Source organism: Buteo buteo, chromosome 29 (assembly GCF_964188355.1).
Source record: "Buteo buteo chromosome 29, bButBut1.hap1.1, whole genome shotgun sequence".
Classification (NCBI taxonomy): domain Eukaryota; kingdom Metazoa; phylum Chordata; class Aves; order Accipitriformes; family Accipitridae; genus Buteo; species Buteo buteo.
The window spans coordinates 5,021,923-5,042,103 of record NC_134199.1 but is presented as its reverse complement, the minus strand read 5'-3'; the positions used below and the strand labels follow the sequence as shown (position 1 = coordinate 5,042,103).

General features: G+C 35.9%; 1 protein-coding gene across 2 annotated transcripts in view; it reads right to left on the bottom strand.

Annotated features, from left to right (window-relative positions):
* The window catches only part of RBFOX1 (RNA binding fox-1 homolog 1), a 939,260-nt gene that overhangs the window by 618,205 nt on the left and 300,874 nt on the right, over positions 1–20,181 (bottom strand). The window contains exon 3 of one of the 2 annotated variants that reach the window (XM_075018323.1): positions 505–552. In XM_075018323.1, coding sequence (XP_074874424.1) covers positions 505–552 — 48 coding nt within the window. Of the gene's footprint in view, positions 1–504; positions 553–20,181 lie in introns of those variants that run through there. The other variant, XM_075018330.1, reaches the window with a different exon arrangement.

The following is a 20,181-nucleotide window of genomic DNA, read 5'->3' as shown; positions in this document are numbered from 1 at the left end:
AATAAAACTGGAAATAAAATAAGATAAACTCTTTTTAAACATCAACTATTTAGAAGGAAAAAAAAATCAGTATCAAAGATACTTTATAAAAGCAAGAAAAAGCAGTCCTTATCTTGCTATTTTACAAATATTTAACATGGTATGCCAAAATTACCATGAAAGACGTAACACGGTAATTTTGTTAATAATGGAAATTAAGAACAGGAAGTGCAATTGCCTTTTAAATTGTTCATAGTTTAATGAAATGAAGATTACAATTCCCTTCCAAACAAGGAGTTATTCAAATTGCTAAGAGAAATATGTTCAATAGCGTAAGACTACTTCATCCCCATTGAAGTTACAATACATTAGAAAAGTTATTGTTAGTAAACTTTATAAAACATACACACATAAACCATCATAAAATAATTTGATATGGTTTAATTAAAAAAATAAAAATCAACCAAACCAAAAAACCCACTTACTAGAGTTGCCTGACAAATTACATTAAAACAAGCCACTTACTTTTCTGTCCTCAGTTTCTACACAGGAACTGCACTCTGCTTTAGTATCCTGAAAAGACAAACAGAGAAGACTATGTCACAAAGCTTATTGACCGGGGCTGTGGAAGTAACTCAGGATGCAGAAAGGGCCTCAAAGTCTGAAGAGTGGCTTTCTCAACCTATTACACTTTACTGAACTGTTATTTTAGTATATAGAGTATATTTATATGTACAATGTTTAGTATTATGTCTTTAAGTAAGGTTTATTAAACTTTATTACAAGCATAAACATAAAGACAGGATTGAAACATGGCAAAAAAACCAACCGATTTCAATATAGTGTAGCCAGCTCATAAGACAAAAAGATGATCTCTGCTTTATAATATATGTTTGCTTTTTCTACTTGCATCTTGAGGAAAATAGAATTGCTTCTTCACTCCTTTTTTCTCTTCTCTGTTTTTTTTTTTTTTTAATTAGTGATGTTAGCTTAAAAAATACAAAGGTAACTTTAAGAGGAAAAAACTGCTCAAACTTTTGCCTGTTGTCAAGAGTGCTAACTAGTTCTTGATATCTTGAAGATACTTCTGTCTGAATGTCATTGCAACATTCAAGAATAATCAAGCATCTATTTAGTACAAATCTGTGTATATATATGCACACACATATATTTTAGACTTATGTTTTCTTCCGGAGTCAAAAAAATAATCTCAAACCTAATGACACCCAAGACATGTTCCTTTTATTCCTAAGGTATTTTGACTCTCATTGAACCTTTGGATTTTTGCCAGCAGACCTGAAGACACGCAGAGATAATAATTATTACAAAAATTATAGCCTGAAAGGCATTTTTTTCTTCATATTATCCCACTGTACAACAGGTTAGTATTGGAAACCGAGTAAGCCAAATATAATTCAAGTCATTAAACTGCAGACAAGGGACCTATTACGATTTTTCTTTTGTTTTCAACTATACCTTTCTAGTGAGGGTATTCTTGGAAGCTAATTTTGCTTACATACTGCAACTTTAGAAATTTCTATTGGAAAAAATGACATAGAGATGAGGGACAATTTTTTGTTAAAAGTAAGTCCTCCCCAGCCTCTCACTGAAGCTAAAACTACTCTCATCAGATTTTAGATTATTGGCTAGAGTTACTTGCTGCATAAATCCCAAACTACAAATCTAAGGCTAACAGCAGCTCCTATTAAAAATTTAAACAAATATAAAATAAAAAAGTTATGTTTCTTCAACACCATTCCTATTCATCTGAAATGAAGGACTGGTATTTCAATACCAAAGACTTCTTACCTAAGCCATATACCCATAAAAGATTAAAAAAAAATGAAGTCATTCAATCAAGTAAGATGAACTGAAGTTTCCTGAAAAAAATACTTTCATTCACAGCAAGAGATATTAAAGATATTTTCATTAGGCATATCAAGTTCTCTGTCACTTCTTAAACAGTATATTTCCAACAACAAAAATCTTTGTCGTTCTAGTTAGTTTCATATATGAATCAGCACCTCAAATACTCTTCATATTGAAAATACTTTCCATGGGGAACCAGACTGTACTTTGTGGAAGGTAACACTCAGTCATTTTCTTTCAAGTGTGACTTAGTGGCAGCCAGACAGTCTTTTACCATGTCTCTCCTCCCATTTGGTGGATAAGGAAATATTATCTCTGCCTACAGGCTGACTTCCTAAGCTTGTTTGTATATTTACATTCAGGGTTTTTTTTTGCTGAGTGAGGAAAAAAGCTCAGCTTTTAAAATCTTTCTGCCTCAGAGGAATGAATTCAAACTTCATTAGCACCAGGGCTCTTCACCTGCTAGCTATGCCCTAAGTCACCTTTTGGAAATAATGGAATGTTCTTTAACATATTTATTGGTTAATCAAAAATGAATCATATCTTTTCATATTACCAAGGACAAGGGTGGCTCTATCATCTCACATACTGACCTAAGTTAACTGAATGCAGAATAAAGTAGCTCCTATTGGATTCTAGTCATAGCTGTTACAAACTCTCAGTATGATGAAAACACCTTGTTCAAAACCTAACAGTACTCTGATCTCTTCTGCTGCCCATAGAAGATTTTAGTTTGCTATTTTGCCATTTCCCATTAAAGGCAATGTCTAAGAAACCTAAGTTCATAAGCACTCACTACTCAATGTGAATTAAAAATGCAGTTTTACCTGGATAAAAGAAAAACCATCTTCCTCCCAGCACAGTGTCCTGGTTTCAGCTGGGATACAGTTAATTTTCATCCTAGTAGCTGGTATAGTACTATGTTTTGGATTTAGGATGAGAAGAATGTTTATAACACACTGACGTTTTAGTTGTCGCTAAGTAGTGCTTATCCTAAATTAAGGATTTTTCAGTTTCCTGTGCTGTGCCAGCAAGCAGGTGCACAAGAAGTTGGGAGGGAGCACGGCCAGGACAGCTGACCTCAACTGGCCAAAGGAATATTCCATTCCATGAGCCGTCACGCCCAGTATATAAACTGGGGGGACTTGGCTGGGAGGGGTTTAGGGCTGCTCAGGGACTGGCTGGGCATCGGTCAGTGAGTGGTGAGCAATTGCATTGTGCATCACTTGTTTGTCTGTGGTTTTATTTCTCTCTCTTTTTGCTATCTCCCTTTTCATTAAAATTATTATTGTTGTTATTATATTTTATTTCAATTATTAAACTGCTCATCTCAACCCTTGAGTTTTACTCTTTTTTCTGAGTTTCCTCCCCATCCCCCGGCAGGCTAGGGTAGGGTGGGCTGGGGAGGAGTGAGCGACCAGCTGCATGGTGCTTAGTTGCCGGCTGGGGTTAAACCACAACACACTGTTCATCTTACATGGTTGTCTACCACCAGTAAGGCAAAAGGTACAAATGAAGCATGCAGCCCAGCTGAAAAGAGTTGAGGCCAACTCAGCTGAGGCTCTCAATGCTGCAATCAGGAATTAAAGAGACAATGTGCCTGGAAGTTACCTGGTACCAGCCATAAGGAAAAGATACAGGCTGAAAATCAAACGACATAACTTCTACTCTGTGTTTTATCCCTGAACATTAGACAATCATTTCACCTCACAGTGTTTGGTTTTCTATCTAAAGATATGGAAAGTGAATCTTACAAATTAACCACTGCGCCATTAGCAATGAAAACTACATATGTATGGTTTCAATATTACTGGATATTGAAGCCAGCAAGAAAGAGTGGTATTGGATTATCTCTGAAATTATGCTAAATCGGATTTGGGTAAAGAAATAGCTATCTGTCTTCAAGATTAGAGACCTGAATTCAGACTTCTGCACAAGGACAAGAAAAAAAAAAATATCAGGGTCCATTGTTATTTTATTGTTTCTGGTATTGCAAATATTGCCTAAATATTTTTTGACAAACTTGCTTTAGGTACATTATCAGCTAATAACCTGGACTGTTAACAACCATTTAATGTGTAATACCATACAAAGCCTGACTTCCTGAACAGGACTCTTCTTTACTAATGGGTGAAATCCTCACAAATGCATATACTCTAATAAAGTATAACTAAAGATACTGACAGGTTACCTAAAGAAGGACTAAAGTAGAATTCAAGAATCCTCAGCCCAAAGGGGGTAAACCAGTTGGAAGGAGTTAAAAATGTGAACAGTAAAAATTTGTGCAGGAGGCGAAGAAGAAATAACAGAAGACAATCAATGAGTCTCCTCTAAAATCAATAATCTGCAAATTTATTAGCTGAATAATGAACTGTAATTTGCAACAGCTTTATGTTTAAAAACAATAGCAATAGTTCCGTCAGTTCTTCAGAAACAATTACAGGAGTTGCTTGTTGTGCATCTGATGTCTCTAGAAAGTCTATGATGAAGTCTTTTTGGAAGAAAAGCAGTCAACTACTTTGTTACCAACTGTAACTGAACTCAGACAGAATTTCTTTGAGTGACAAGAGTATTTCATGTTAGGGACATGCTTGTGTATCTTAACCTTTAATTGCCCAAGCAAAACAAACCAATTTTTCTGAAACAATTAGCATTATAATTCTTTAAATCAGTGAAGTTACTGGCTTAATCAAATACATGTTAAAATATAAATATTTGAGTATACATCATCTACATCCTAGCTATACCTCTTTTACAGAAAAAATGTACACAAACTAAGCTGTAAAAAAATCATCAAAATCAACCATCTGTCAATCTCGGAGCAAGAAGGGAGGAAATCAGCATGTTCTTCTCTGGGAGACATCTGTGCTACTTTTTGTAAGTGCAAAATGACAAAGCGCTGTCACTTTAGTATGTGTATTGCAAATTTCCCAACTGTATGAATTATTTGAGATTAAGAAGTACCATTGCAGTAAAGCAAGTGTAAAATCCTATAGATATGAACAATATATCAGGGACTTTCTTTAACATTGTTAAAACCCAGCAAAATCTGTTCCTCCTGGAGAATTATTATCTTAGGCAAATTATATAATGACAGAATACTTCATAGGATGTTTCATGGGAAGAGATGGAAAGAATGAATTATAGACATACCCTGCCACTAAGGTGGAAACCCCTCTCATCCATTTCAGTTTAAAACCAACACAATTCCTTTTGTTCTCCAGTTGTCACTGCATAACAGCCAATTACATTATATTATTATAAAAATGTTAAGAGCTCTGTTTTTTTTCACGGCAGCACAGAAGAAAACTGCCTTTTTTGTCTGTTACACTGGGTAGCAGCAAGACTGGAACAAAGCAAGGTTTTATGCAGAACATCAGGAGCAACACAGGACAAACACAACTTTTAAAAGTTGAGCAAAGTGCCATAAAGGACACTGCCACATATATTTAACGCTAGAATTGCATTAACTGAGATGGTGAAACTATGCTCACCTCTGTGTTTGCAGGCATACAGTTCTGAAAGGTAGCCTTTAAATGTTCCTACTGAAATTTAGCCAATTTAGTGACCAACTGGTATTAATTTATGGTTGTGTTGAGTACTATGGCCTAGCAGATAGAAAAGTGAGACCAAGAGGTAAAATTCTTTCAGTGCTAGTTTGGAGACAACTAATGATTTAGATAACTTGACAGCAAGATCTACTGCAAGTGCACAGTATAGAATACATCAGGTATGACACCCATTTTATTCCTGAGAAGGCTCCCTTTCCTCATCCCAATTTTGCTGTTTGATCATTCATATGTTTCTGAAGTTTAATACACTAGGCCCTTGGGAAACATATCTACCACCTTCATCCAATATGAGCATTATACAAATGTTACTGAACAAAAAAAAGCTCCAGAAAGTAAAAGTAATCATTGGTGGTAGCATGACGCTGCATGACATTTTGGCTTTAGGATGCAGTAGAAACCTTCATACACTTTATTTTACATAGTTTCTATAATTCTAATTTAATTTTACTTCTTGAATCGCAAATAGAAACAGTGAAATCAATATCCTCAAGTAGCCATTAATCATGCTAACATAACTAACACCTGTACATGACTGTATACTTTATTATACATTTTTCAGTTTGTTATCTCCCTGCTATCCAAAATCTATTTCCTCTACTGCCCTGTCATCATAACACAGAATACCAGAAACCAACCAACCAACCAACCCCCAAGAAATAAGCAAACTCTGCAGGCTAAGAAACTTTAGAAAAGCTATTTGAATTTCTAACATCATTTTTTTTCATGTGAAAGTAATGAAATATAAAAGGCAAACAGAATTCATATCATACCATGCCCTGTATCAGGAGGAAAGATGAGACCCTGGAAGTTATTGGAAGTATTCCCTCAATTGTTTTTGTCTGTAATATCAAGAATGGTCAGTAGGTGGAAGCAAATAACCTTGTAAAATCTTATTCAACTTCCCTATGAAAGATAAATCTATTGCACTGACCAGCTTGGTCAGGTATTTTACATGTATCCTTGGCATCCCCACAAGTGCTAATACAAATTATGTCTTTTCTTAACAGCACTGGTTTCCAATTTCATAAAAAGCCTGTGGATTTAAAAAGAAAATGTTGGGGTTTTTTTCAGGTTTAAAATTTTTGAAAGTGAAACTTTTTAAGTGATTCCTTTTAATGACTAAAGCATATATAAAGGTAACTTGATGTTAAACAAAACAAGAATATATATGCATTATAAACTCCAAAAGTACACAATAAAATTTTTAAGTTATTGATTTTTCTGGACATTTTTACTAAGTGCTTAAATATATCAAAGCCCTGAATTATTGAGGAAAATACTGATCTTTTTCACTATCCATTAGCCATTATATTTCATTATTGCTGCTAAAAAACAGGCTGCCAGCAGAAGAATTCATTTGAATTTCATATTAGTTCTATTTTATCCATCCCAGAGAACAAATTAACCACACAGTAATACTTACTGAAGAAGAAAATAAATGGAAAATGAAACCTTAGAATGTGACATTCAAGTCTTTACTAAGTTTGTCCCCAGCAACTGAAGGACTCACGCAGAAGCCTCAACAAATTAAGAAACCAATTCCAGGATTTTAATGGCTTCAACAGTTGCAATGTCAAAGATGTAAGAAAAGAGCTTTATTTATGAAAGCAATAAATTCTTCTCTATTTACTAACATTTCTGGACCAACAGAGGCTTGTGTCTACAAGCTACAAGCACAAACCAGGAGAAGACTGGGTCATCTGCATCTTTATCTCTTGCCTCAGGGCAGCCTCAGGGCTGTTCGTCTGGAGTCAAAAAGGAAATCCATCTGATCAGGGATTTAAAATCAAGCTTCTCAAGACTTCAGGGAGCTTACTTGTCTTGTTTCTAGCTAAAAGCAGACAGACTTTATGAGGAAGGTTTACAAGACTCTTGGAAACTGAACTGACAAGTTGTATAATAAAAAATTACTGCTTGTAAAAATACTGCTGTATTTTTAATGTAGATTTGAAGGGACTCTTGTGTGTGGCCTCCCACACATCCACCCACCATCCGGCTGTGTAAGTGGATACCTAATCTCTTCTTTCTTCTGATTCTACTGTTTTGTTTATGTTCATTTACCATTTTCAAGGCTATCAAGAGCTGAAAACTTTTCTTCCAAAAAAGCTTGACTTTTTTCATTAATAAAGACTGGTTTGAGGGAACAGGTACTACTTACTGATAAAGCTTTATGGTCTGGAGTATATGAAACTTTCCCACCACTTTTCCTCTTCATTCTCTCACCTTTATGAGTTACTCGTCCTTTTTTTAAATACACTCCAAATACTTAGAGATGCAAAGACACATCTCTCCACAGCACAGAAAGCAAGCCTTTGTGTGCCTCACAACTCTCCTAATTTCTCCAAACATGTTTTCATTAGTTCAATGATGCAAAATTACCTGAGTGAAAATCTGCCTATATTCTTAGATCATCACAACCGCACCCAACGACATAAAAAATACGTAGCATTTTCAGAAAAGATGCATATAATGTTAAGACATGAATCTATCATGTAGAAGTATCTAGCTATTATCTATAGGAATTTGCTGTTGAAACCTAGAAAAATTTCAGGTTAAGACTTAATTTGGGGGCTAGTAAATATTTAATTTTCAAAGATGGCAATACAAATTTACGTTAGGTAAAGTTATCAGTTTGAACAGCATGAAAACATTTAGGTGTCCTATATATAACATCATTTTGATCTACAGGTCAAATCTGAAACTTCTTTTCTATAGGGCCCTCTATTTTCAAGGCTGAAAGCTGCCATGCCCAATTCAAAGAGCAATACAGTTGCATCTGAATCCATCTTCAGTTTCAGATGCAAAGAGGGAAAATACATGCAATTTCCATTTTCTAGTTTGTGTGCAATTTTCTAAAGAATCCTTGGAAAATCTCATTATACTTCATTTTTAACTAATTTGGAAAAAAAAGTCACTTCAGGAGCAAAGTCAGGTTAACCATTACCACAAGAATTTTCAAAACTGTAAATTTTAACAGTTTTAAACTGTTAAAACTGAATTTTTAAACTGTAAACACTGCTTATCTAATAATATCCCCTTAGGTGTCAAATAGATCAACAGCCACATAAATATTAGTGTATTTTAAGTCACTGAAATCCAGGTGATCAATATATAATCCTGACAAATCCAAAATAAGAGTTCTTGATAAAGCTGCCATGTGGTTTCAACACAGACTACACACTAGGTAAGCTGGGTAAGATGATAACTGGCAATATATACCCAAAGTGCAGATGCAATCTAATTTGACAGTTTATGTTTTCAAATTAACAACAGCATAAGGGGTCAACTGGCAACAATTTGTTGCAGCAAGGTAGGTTTAGGTTGGATATTAGGAAAAATTTCTTTACTGAAAGGGTTCTCAGGCATTGGAACAGGCTGCCCAGGGAAGTGGTGGAGTCACCATCCCTGGAGGTATTCAAAAAGCGCGTAGACAAGGCTCTTCAGGACATGGTTTAGTGGGCACGGTTGATGGTTGGACTCGATGATCTTGAAGGTCTTTTCCAACCTAAATGATTCTATGATTCTATGATGATTCTATGGTTCCTGGAGAAATTTATCTTTTTTAGCAAGCATATAAAATTACTTTGTACCTCAACACCTTTAGAATGCATTTATTAAGTTCAGCCACATTTGACAGGGAAACAGAAGCCCCAGGAGTTATTATGTTCCTGTATTTTTCATAAATTAGTGGCCAAGTAAAAGGACAAGACCAAACATTACTTGCAAAACCAGCCACTACACCAGCTGTTAAAAGACCTCAGAGAGAGCTGAGGATGCTGAGATGGAGAGGACTCATGATGTGAAGTCCAGATACTAAAGTGGCTGCTGGGAAGGAGCCCGTGTTTTTTGAGTGGGGACTGTGTAAGGACACAGAGTACAAATCTGTAATAAAACCTATTTCAGTTAAGTCCACTGTTCACAAAAATAACTTACTTCAAGACTGAAGAGGATTTTTGTTGAAGTTTTGAACAGAGCCCAGTCATTTTGGGGCTATGTACTGATAAAAAGTAAACATAAATTTTAACTGAGAGCGCAAATTTTCAAGCTTAGAGTGACAGAAAAGAAATTTCACAATGAAAGAAGGTGTATGATGACTGCAGTACTACGAAATTAGGTGCCCATGAAAATTAAGGCTCTGTGAAACTTTTTTTTTCTTTGATATTACACTAAACTTTTGATTCAGTCACAGAAGGTTGAGTTTTATGCTTTTAATATATATTCATAAAATATGCCTATTTCCAAGCAGTAAAAACAGTTACCTTCATAATAAACCGGTTATGTATTCACTATGCTTTTTTTACAAAAAAAAAAGCAAAACAGAACTTCATATTGGAATCAAGGCTTCACTGCATAAACCCCCCCTAAATATTCCCACTTCTACCCTTCCAATTCTTGCCCTCATCCTGCTGAGGGGGAGTAAGCGAGCAGCTGGGAGGTGCTTAGCCACCTACTGGGGTTAACCCACAACAATCAGAAATTTATTATTTTTCAGCTTCTACCTATTCACAAGTGTGACGAGTAGTCAGGTCACAAATCACTTGGTGCTTCATATACGGAACCATATTTCAACTTCCTGGCATACCTCTGCATCATTACACTAATAAGAATGTGGTAACAAAGGCATGAGTGAAGACTGTATCCAAAGGAGTATTCTTATCATGAGCAAATTAAGTCTGATGATGACAGCTACTGCTTTTTTACATCCAAGTGAAATGAAGAATTTAACTAGAGCCTCAGGCGGCAAGCTTGTGTAATTTAGAACGGCCACAGCTTTGAGTTGTTTTCTTATCAACCAACAGTCAGACTTTTTTGTTATTGTTGGCAAGAAGAAAGTGACTGAGATGCAATTTCTTCTTCTATGCCCAGTGTAGGGTACAGAAGACAGGTTTCCTTTGAAATATCTGCCAAGCTATACTGTGATGAAGACATCAGAAACCGTTTCTCTTCCAAATGTTTTTAGGAACCTCATAGTTAAAAAGATGCTGGTCACATAGGAACCCTGAAAGGCTGCTGACTAACACTCATTCACACTGCACACATACAGAGAAGGTAAGACAGCCCGGGAGTGAAGCCTGCCAAGGAAAACAAGCAGACAAATGTCAGTGGCATGGATGTGTTACTGCCCCCAAATGATCAGCACCCAGTATCCCCAGCACATGCTCTTCTCCTGAATGAGTGTGCTGGAATTCAAAATGCTTACTTTTAATTTAAGTGTCTCAGTACTAACGTACATGCACTTTTGAAGTAAGCATACAGATGATGTATTGTTCCTCCTACTTCTTCTTGGCTGGTTTTCCCCCAGACAGATGCTTTGGCCTATATCAGCACTAAAGTGCTAAAAACAGGTTCACTGAGAACAAATGACCCTGGCATCTTTTTGGAGAAGGATGACTCTGTCTCAGTACTGGTCAAGAGACACATCACACAGTAGCAAAAAAAAAAAAAAAAAAAAATCCACAAGGCCCCTTCACCCCCCAAAACCCCCTCTCTTCAATTATAAACATAGATTTTGTGGTTTTGTGCATGGATTAAGGTGCACTGGGGAATTAACCTTCTTTTTAAACAAGGAATATTAATTACTTAGTTGTAATAAATACTTTTTGATGTCTAATAATTCAATGTGTTTCTTTTTAAATTGGAGTGCAGATAATCTCTCCACATAATACTGTATAGTACTTGAAGATATTTCAGTATACAACTGAAATAGCTACTGTATTTATTTTAAAACTGATTTCACTGTACATACAGACTGGCAAATTTCCCCCCCCCCCCATAGATGTGCATGAAAGATGAATGCATAAAATGAGCTACGGCATTTGGAAGAGAGAGGTGCCAAAATAATCTTAATGCAAAAGGTCAGTGTAACAAGAAATTAATTTACAAATGGATTTGGATCCATTAAAAAAAAAAAAATCAGTTTCTTCTTCCTTTTTTTAAACTAGTAGAGAAGTGAAAGGAACAACCTAGCCATCTAAATGCAATTTTTCTAAGGTTATTATCTTTATTAGTCTCATAATCTGCAATTTCTCACTCACTAGACAGGTTAAGTCATCTATTCAATGGAGAAAATCCAGTAGGAATGAAGCATCAAGCATCAATCTATGAATTTTAGGAGCTGTACAGGAATAAAACCTCAAATGAACCTCTACAGCTTTCGTTTTCCCTCATGTCTAAGCACAAAGCTTTTCTACTTAAATACACCAACCATGAGCTGAGCCTTCAGGTTTAGGCTGCAGGCTCTCTACCATACTGGCTAAGATAAGAAGTTCATCTACCTTAAAACCTTGTCTCGCACTGAAGCGCCTATACTGTCTCTGGGGCACTGATTGCTAAGACCCTTCTTTGACTTCTGGAGGACTGAATCAGGGACCTAGGAATGGAGTAATAAAGAAGTGAGACAGTCAGAAAGCAGTCTGTTGCAAAAAGTTAGGGAAGGTGTATAATGTCCTGTGCGCAACCTATGCTTTGTGTACACAACACGTGTATACACATCAGTACTGTTCTGCCTCAGAACCCTGTGTATCAAAAGCCTGATGTATGGTAACTAGATTCTAAAAACCAGCAGCTGAGGTACACTCTGAGCTAGAAACTGTTTTCAGGCCATTTAATAACTATGAGATTTTTATCTTAGGAACTCATCCAGTCTGTTTTTGAAACTCCTCATACTTTTGGCCTCTGAAATATCCCACTGCAATTCTACAGTTTAATTACTTATTATATGGAAAAACACACCCTTTGGTTTGATTTTAATTTGCTAATCAAAATTTGATTCGATGTCAACAGTTCTTCTTTTCATCAGTGAAAAAGTGAATAATTACACCAGTGTTTAGAACGCTTTAGAGAGGTGTCTCAAATGTTAGAATTCATACCAACATGTATCTCTCAATCCTAAGGAGAATGCTCCACCTTTTTGGTAGTAACCTTCAACTCCTTGACATTAGATAAAATTTGAATGTTCCAGTTTAATTTATAAAGTAGGTGATGTGTTGATCCAGGAAAAAAAAAAAAAAAGAAAAAAAAGAGTGCCATATTTATTTCAAACTTCCATTTAAAAGATTATCTTACTAAATCTGATGGCATTATTGTTAAAAAATCTGCAGGAAATAAAGGATTGCATATTCTGAAATGCCAACTCACCATGGCCAAAGGAATCTGAGGGACAAAAAGTACATCACAGCTTTGACCACCCACCTCCTAACTCCACATGACACTTTCTGTATGTTCTTTCTACATTATAGGCTAAATACACAACTCTGTGCTTTTTATAAAGTTTTACTTCCAGTTTAATCAAGTTACCAAAGCATGAATACTGAATAGTATCTAAGTTGCACAATTTAAAACAAAGTAAAATAGAGCCAGTAGATCAGTTTCAAGAGCTAAAAATATTGATTACATCAAACCAAATTTTTGATGGAGCACAAATGGCACTGCTCCTGAATTCAGAACACTTCCTTGATGAATTATTTTCAACCCATGGTAAGTGTAACTGCAGGCATTTCCCTTAAACTAAAAAGTTGTTAGAATCACATTCTAGCAGAAAAATATATTTCTCCCTCTTTCTGTATAAACCAGGTTAATACACTTTATTTGATCTGGTAAATTTTTTAAATTACCTTTTGGCAAGACCAATTTAGAATTTATGATCCTAATATACTAAAACTTTTCTTTAAAGACTGAACACAACTTCTGAACCTTAGAGAAAAAGATCCACAACTTCTCTATGGAACCTTAGTTTTAGCAGCTTCTGCTAATGAGTCCTACTACAATTTAACCCAAGATGGGTATATAGAACATAGGATGACAGGTGATATATGCTTCCTATTTTTCTGCTCATATAACCATTAACAATAACTACAACAGAGCACCTGAATGATAAAGACCAGATACTCATTGAACTGTAAAATCCAATACTCTTTACCAAGGCGGGAGGGTGAGGAGTGGGGGAATCTATTAAAAAATTTGTGCCTCAACTAATAGTACTATATATAGTACGTCAACTTGGCAAATAATGTGCCCATAAGGTGTTTCTTTTTTCTTTATCAACGCAAGGATCTTACTAGGGTTAGCTCTAATTATAATTATGTATTAACATGACTGAAAAGAATCACTGTTTAATATAAATAGGCTGAAACACTAACAAATTGTGCGCTCTAAATAAGTGAAAAAAAATATTTACAACCTGAATCAGAGAAAGTGTTTCTTTAGTTGGTTTCCTGCCAATTAACCAGCTTCTGATTGTATTTATACAAGGGTATCAAATTATAAACACACTCTCATAACAGCTGCACTCTCATAAAACTTGCATTTCTCTTTGCTTTTAAGGCAAATTTCAGGGCTGAAATCTTAACTATCACTTAAATGACAATCAAAGTTCCAAATCAAATTGTATCATCACTACATTCAAACAAGAAATGAGAGATCCCACAGTACTGCTGAATTGGTTTAACTTTATCAAAGTGATCACTGTAATGTACTGATGTACTTTAATGTGCTGATCCAAAACTCAAGGAATTAACATGAATGCATTTCATACACTTAGCAGATTAAGGTTCAAATTCTTTGTTACAGTAAGACCAAATGCTTAAATTCCCTCATCAAATGCAAAGAACAGTATTTTTAATATATATTTTAACCCAGTATTACAAAACAGAGTGATATTTGAACAATAAATTCAGTAACATCAGCACTAAGCCCCCTAGGTCTCATTTGCTATAGCTATGCTTTTACCGAGTAAAAACAGGACTACAAGACCACTAATATATCCTCTGGAAGAAAATCATTATATATACCCTTCCAAAACAGAAAAAAAAAAATACTATTATGTGTTGTCATAGCTGAACACAAACAGAAGAATTATACTATTATCCTCCACTAAAATAGATGTGATGCTCCTTATAACAGGTATACTTAAACACAATTAACTGCTTTTCAACACCTGCTGAACACTGAAAGGATCCTAAATTGGCTTTAAGTAGTTAGAACAAAATATATTTTTATCAAAATAGAAAATATTAAATGTATTTATAAGATAACTTAATTTGTTGGAAATTCGGATTTTTTAGAAGAATTACAGGTACATTAGTATAAAGTTAGGAAAAGAGACTTTTTTTGGCCACTGCTTCTACATAGTCTTACTTTCAGGTTTTTATTTTAACATATGACAGTTTTGTATATAAAGGTTATCCTTAAAAGCATGAGTCACACAAACTCTCTTTTGCATGATCTATTGTCTCATGAAAGAAGTATTATAAATCCCAAAGTAAAAATAACGTAATTATTAAAGCAAAACAGAAAGTTGTTACCATGACCAATGTTAACTGAAGAAATCCTGATAAAGACAGTTATTTCCCTTTGGGATTCCTGGAATGCTGTGGAATTGCAGTCATAACTGGTATATGTTTTAAAAGACACTTAGAACTTATCAATAATGAAGAATTTTCAAGTAAAATAATCTAAGATCTGATACTAGTTTTGTTTCCTTGTTTCTGTAGCTTTAAATTGCCACCAACTATAAAGTACTTCTTTTTGCTGCTTGTGAATTTTTGACTGCTTAAACTGATTAAATATGCAGTTTCATCATTGTTTTTAATATGTTCGAAATAACATCTGAAACTATGGCTAATTTTACAATACAAATACTGAAAAGCATCATCACCATTTACACTGTAATTGCTCTTACTGAGCTCTTACTGAGCCTAATAATTATTAATGATGCAGCCAGAGAAATACATTCTATAAAATTATGTGATGATAATCAAATTATAATATTTAGTAAATTATACCAGATATTTTCCAACTACTAACATTTTGTTCACCACATCAGGCCAGAGAAATCCATTTCTTAACATGGTATAATGATACAGTAAAGCCAACATCAAGTTGCAAGAGATCGAAATAAGCTTCAGAAAAGCAGATCCAGTACAAGGTTTTCTACCAAATACCAGATGAATGCTGAGATTCTGTATTAGAGCTACTCCACAAAATATTGTCTGTACTGGCCAATTCAGAATGCTAACATTTAAAATTTAATTAATGAATAAGAGTTCAAAAGACCAAGTCAGCCCGTATCAAAATTAGCAAAGACTCTAGAGGACTATAATCAAACAACAGATGAAGCATACGTGATCTCCTTCTTTTGTCCTCAGACCTCCTGCAATGCTGAAAAAACGAAAATGACAACAAAAAAGCACTTGCAAAATCAGTTACCCAAATGTGCATGTCTTTTGAAGGCTTCAGCTAACTATACTTTACATAATTCCCATCTGGTATCCTCAAAAGCAAAAATAACAGTATTCTCAGCTGTCACTCATAGCAACTACTTTATCAGCAAGTGTCTGCTACTTTTAAAGAATTCAGAAGTGCAAAGGGAACTCCATGAAAAAAGGAAAGTACAGAGGGAGCTTTTGATGAGCAGGTTGATTTCTTCATATGTGAGACTAGTAAAGATCATGAAACATTTTTCAGAGTCTAAATTTGACTAGAAAATTATCATGGATAATTCATGCACAATTCTGTAACTATATAAAAACTTACTCTAATACATATATCTAACCCAAATATTTAAATAACACTACAGGGTAGAAGGAGGCAGTAATGACAGTAAGAGTGATAAAAGCTACATGTATTTCAACAGATGCAGAAGCTCTGTGGAGCAAACAGGGCATGTGACTATGAGCCAAAAGCACAGACTGAGATAGCCACCAGGACAGAATTGAGGAGAACGGAAAGCTGATGTTTCTGTAGCCCAACACCTAGAAACACCTTTCCCAGTCTAACTTCTTATTGCTCCAAGTTCATAAAGAATGTTCCATGCAACTGAATTTGCAGAGAAGACCCTCAAAGTTTGAGTCATACACAGGATTTCTGACAGTTGGAAAAAAGCCTCAAAAACTGCATTTGCACTTTTGATAGACCCAAATAATAATAAAAAAAGCACCAGCGTCAAAGCTCAGAGAGACACTAAGCAATCTTGCTAATCTCTGAAAGTGCTGTAGGCTTTTTTGTTGAGGTTTCCATACCCACCTCCCCAGTATGTATTTCAGCTATCCACCACCATTTTATCCGTGTTCTCAACTATGCTGTTCTCTACAAAGCAGTATTCTTGTTCTAACCACCCTGTTTTTTCACATTACTTTATGACAAAAACAATGCCTATTAGATTTTCTTCTGCAAGACGAAGTAACAACTCTTCATTCCAGAAATAAAAATCACAATGACTAGAAGCCTTAATTCATCTTTCTTTACTAGAGCAGTTATATAATGTCTTTGCTAATGCTATCTCACTATGGATGTTTAAAACCTTTAGCAAAATAAAGAAGCTTAAGTATCTTTATCTTTCCTTTATTCTCATTTCTGCTTTGGATACCTAAAAAGAGTTTGCAATCCCTGTTTGTAGACATTGCATGCTACAATGATGAACAATGATTTACTCTGTATGTTCATAACTTACTGTTTGAGTTCAATTTTGCTACTAAGTAGGTTGTTTTATTTTACTTGCAAGTCAGTTTTACGCTTATTAATGACCACAGAAAATATACTGAATAAAAAGCTGTAAATATGACTTATATGTAAATGTTTCAAGAAAGAAGAAATTGGGAAAACAACAGTCTACAACAGTAAAAAGGAGTATTTTTTGTGTCTACTTTAGAATATGCCACATGTTTATAGCCTCCACTGAAATGTTAGCAACCATGGAGACTATGATGATACCTTAGTTAACTGCTGTTATATTTTTACAACTATACACTTCGAGAGAGAAATTATTTTTTTATTTGAAACTAGGAAAAGTATGTCCAACTCTGTATCCAGCAATACCAGATAGGTTCAACCCTAGAGAGATCAAGTAGATTTGAATAAAAGGTATTCAGAAAATGGTATTTTGGCTGATTGAGAAAATCAGTACCTGGCAATGAAGGACATTACAAGCTACGGATAATGACACCACAAACATGAGCTGAGATGCAGGAGAAAAGGGCATGTTCATCTATAAGAAGAGTTGTACATTATAGTAATAACAGTTTAATTTCAAAGCTATGTTTTAATGCAATGGAGTAGAAGGAGAGAAAAGCAAGACAGTGTGGTTTATATCTGGATAGGAAAATTGTCAGTAAGAACAGGAGATAACAGAATGGCCTGTAGGGAAATTGTATAAATTGGGATCCCTAAATGCTGAAGATAGCATAGGAGGGATGGGAGAACAGTCCTTCTGACTCGAGAGTAATAACCTAAAAATACAGCTGAAATGTTTCCGTATTCTTCAAAAAAAGTAATATAACACGCTTGTTAATACGAAAGAAATTACAGTAATGCTATTACTTTCAGCTTTACCTGTTGTCATGGTTGCACTAACCACCATAAACATAGAATAAGAAGCACTCCAAGTCCAGGCACCAAAGGCTTACATTTCAAATATCACCCTGAAAAACTAAAAAGACAAACAAAAGGAAAGAAAATGAACTCATCAAATTCATCATCATGAAAAAAAAAGGTCCCTTTCTTGGGAGCTTCTTGGGTTAGATAAAGCTTCTCCACAGTCCTTGCTTAGCCTATGAGTTCTTTTTTAACCCTCTCTAGTAGCTTAGTGAGGGGCAAAGCTTACAATAGGGGAGGCAAAAAAGACATGCTTTTTCTGGGGGAGAATAAAATTAGCACACACTTCTGCAGCACACATTCCCAGTGGTGCAACTCCAAGCTGGATCAGGGCCACAGCTATCTTTATGCAAACACAAGCCAGACAGAATCCTTTCAATTACATACAGTATGGCATATCCCAAATGTTCAGAAAGTATGTTGAGAACCTGCAATCAAAAAATCTCAGATGCTTAAACATCTGAACAGTTATGGGGCATCATCAATTCTAGAAATCCCTCAGATAAACAAAGTACGTGCCAGAGGTCTATTGTTAGATAATGCTGGAAGGCGGCTACTTTAGTCAATTGATAGTAGAGTAGGGAAACAGATTTGATCAACCCTCTTCTGAAATTCTACAGAAATTCAGAAATATTGCAAATATTTTAGCATAACCACTGGAAAAGAAAACTTATGAGATAGACTCTGGTTCAAAGAAGCTTAAAAAAGGTGACAAAGACATTCAAGGATCTGTTAGTGTAACATTAAGGGTTATACACACTACAGCTCTACAACAGCATAGGACCAAAAAGATCACCGTTCTAGTACTATGAACAAGTATAGCATAACTTTCTAAGGAACTTAGTGTAACAGGAAACTCTCCAGCTACTTCTGAGATCTCTCAGAAATACAGGGTTGCTTCTGAATGCTGTAGGGAAGCACATCAGCAAAAACTTGTATCTCCATTGGTCTCAGTGCGATTGGCTGGTCTGGTCTGTCTGGAAGGGACAACGTTCTCCCTTAAACAGCTTCTTTGTGGGCTATTTATCAGAACTGAAGGCACTAATTTCCTCCTTTGCTAAAATACATTGCCCGGGCAAGAAAGTCTCCCCCAGTCAGGAAAAGGTGTATATAATCTAGTGTCTACTATAATTCAGCATATGGTCCCTTGCTGCAACTGGGCTTACTTTAAGCCAGAGGCATACATTGTAAATCTTCTACAGGACAAACAAGTCAGTGAGAAAATAACTTACAGCAGCTTTGTGACTAAAATTACCCTTTACATATTGAAAACAGCCAAAAAGTAGAAAACTAAATTAGTTGTAACTTGAAATATTATTAGAATAATACCTTTAAGGTCTTTTATTTCAAGAAGAAACATTTCAGAAAATCTTAGTATGCACAATTTCAACAAACCTCAATATGCTGTATTAAAAAGGCACAGTGAAAGCTACAAAATCAGTACATTCAGAACACATACCACAGTGTTTGAATCTGGGAATATATGGCCTCAGCAAGGCATAGCAAAGGTATGCTTACAGCAAACTTTCTCTGTTTTTTAAAGTTACTGATGCAAGTATTCACTATTTCTTTTCATTTATGCATTATTATTCATTTATGCAGCAAAACCAACAGCTGTTGAGCTACATGAATCTCCGCCTGGGGATGGATGAGGAGCCAACTGAGAGCTTATGCGTCAGGATTAAAGGGAGGGCAGGGACAGGTGACATTATAGTGGGGGTCTGCTACAGGCCACCCAGCCAGGAAGACCAAGCGGATGAGGGCCTCTATAGACAGATAGGAGCAGCTTCACAAGCCCTGGTCCTCATGGGGGACTTCAACCACCCCAACATCTATTGGAGGGGCAACACAGCGGGGCATAAGCAATCCAGGAGGTTCCTGGCATGCATTGATGACAACTTCCTTCAAACGATAGAGATGCCGATGAGGAGAGGTGCTGTGCTGGACCCTGTTCTCACCAACAAGGAGGGGCTGGTGGGGAATGGGAAGCTCAAGGGCAGCCTTGGCTGCAGTGACCATGAAACGGTGGAGTTCAAGACCCTTAGGGCAGCGAGAAGGGTGCACTGCAAGCTCGCTACCCTGGACTTCAGGAGAGCAGACTTTAGCCTCTTCAGGGATCTGCTTGGTAGAGTACCGTGGGATACAGCCCTGGAGGGAAGAGGGGCCCAAGAAAGCTGCTTAATATTCAAGGGTCACCTCCTCCAAGCTCAGGAGCGATGCATCCCAACAGAGAGGAAGTCAGGCAAAAACGCCAGGAGGCCTGCATGGATGAACAAGGAGATCCTGGACAAACTCAAACACAAAAAGGAAGCCTACAGAGGGTGGAAGCAAGGACAGGTAGCCTGGGAGGAACACAGAGAAATTGTCCGAGCAGCCAGGGATCAGGTTAGGA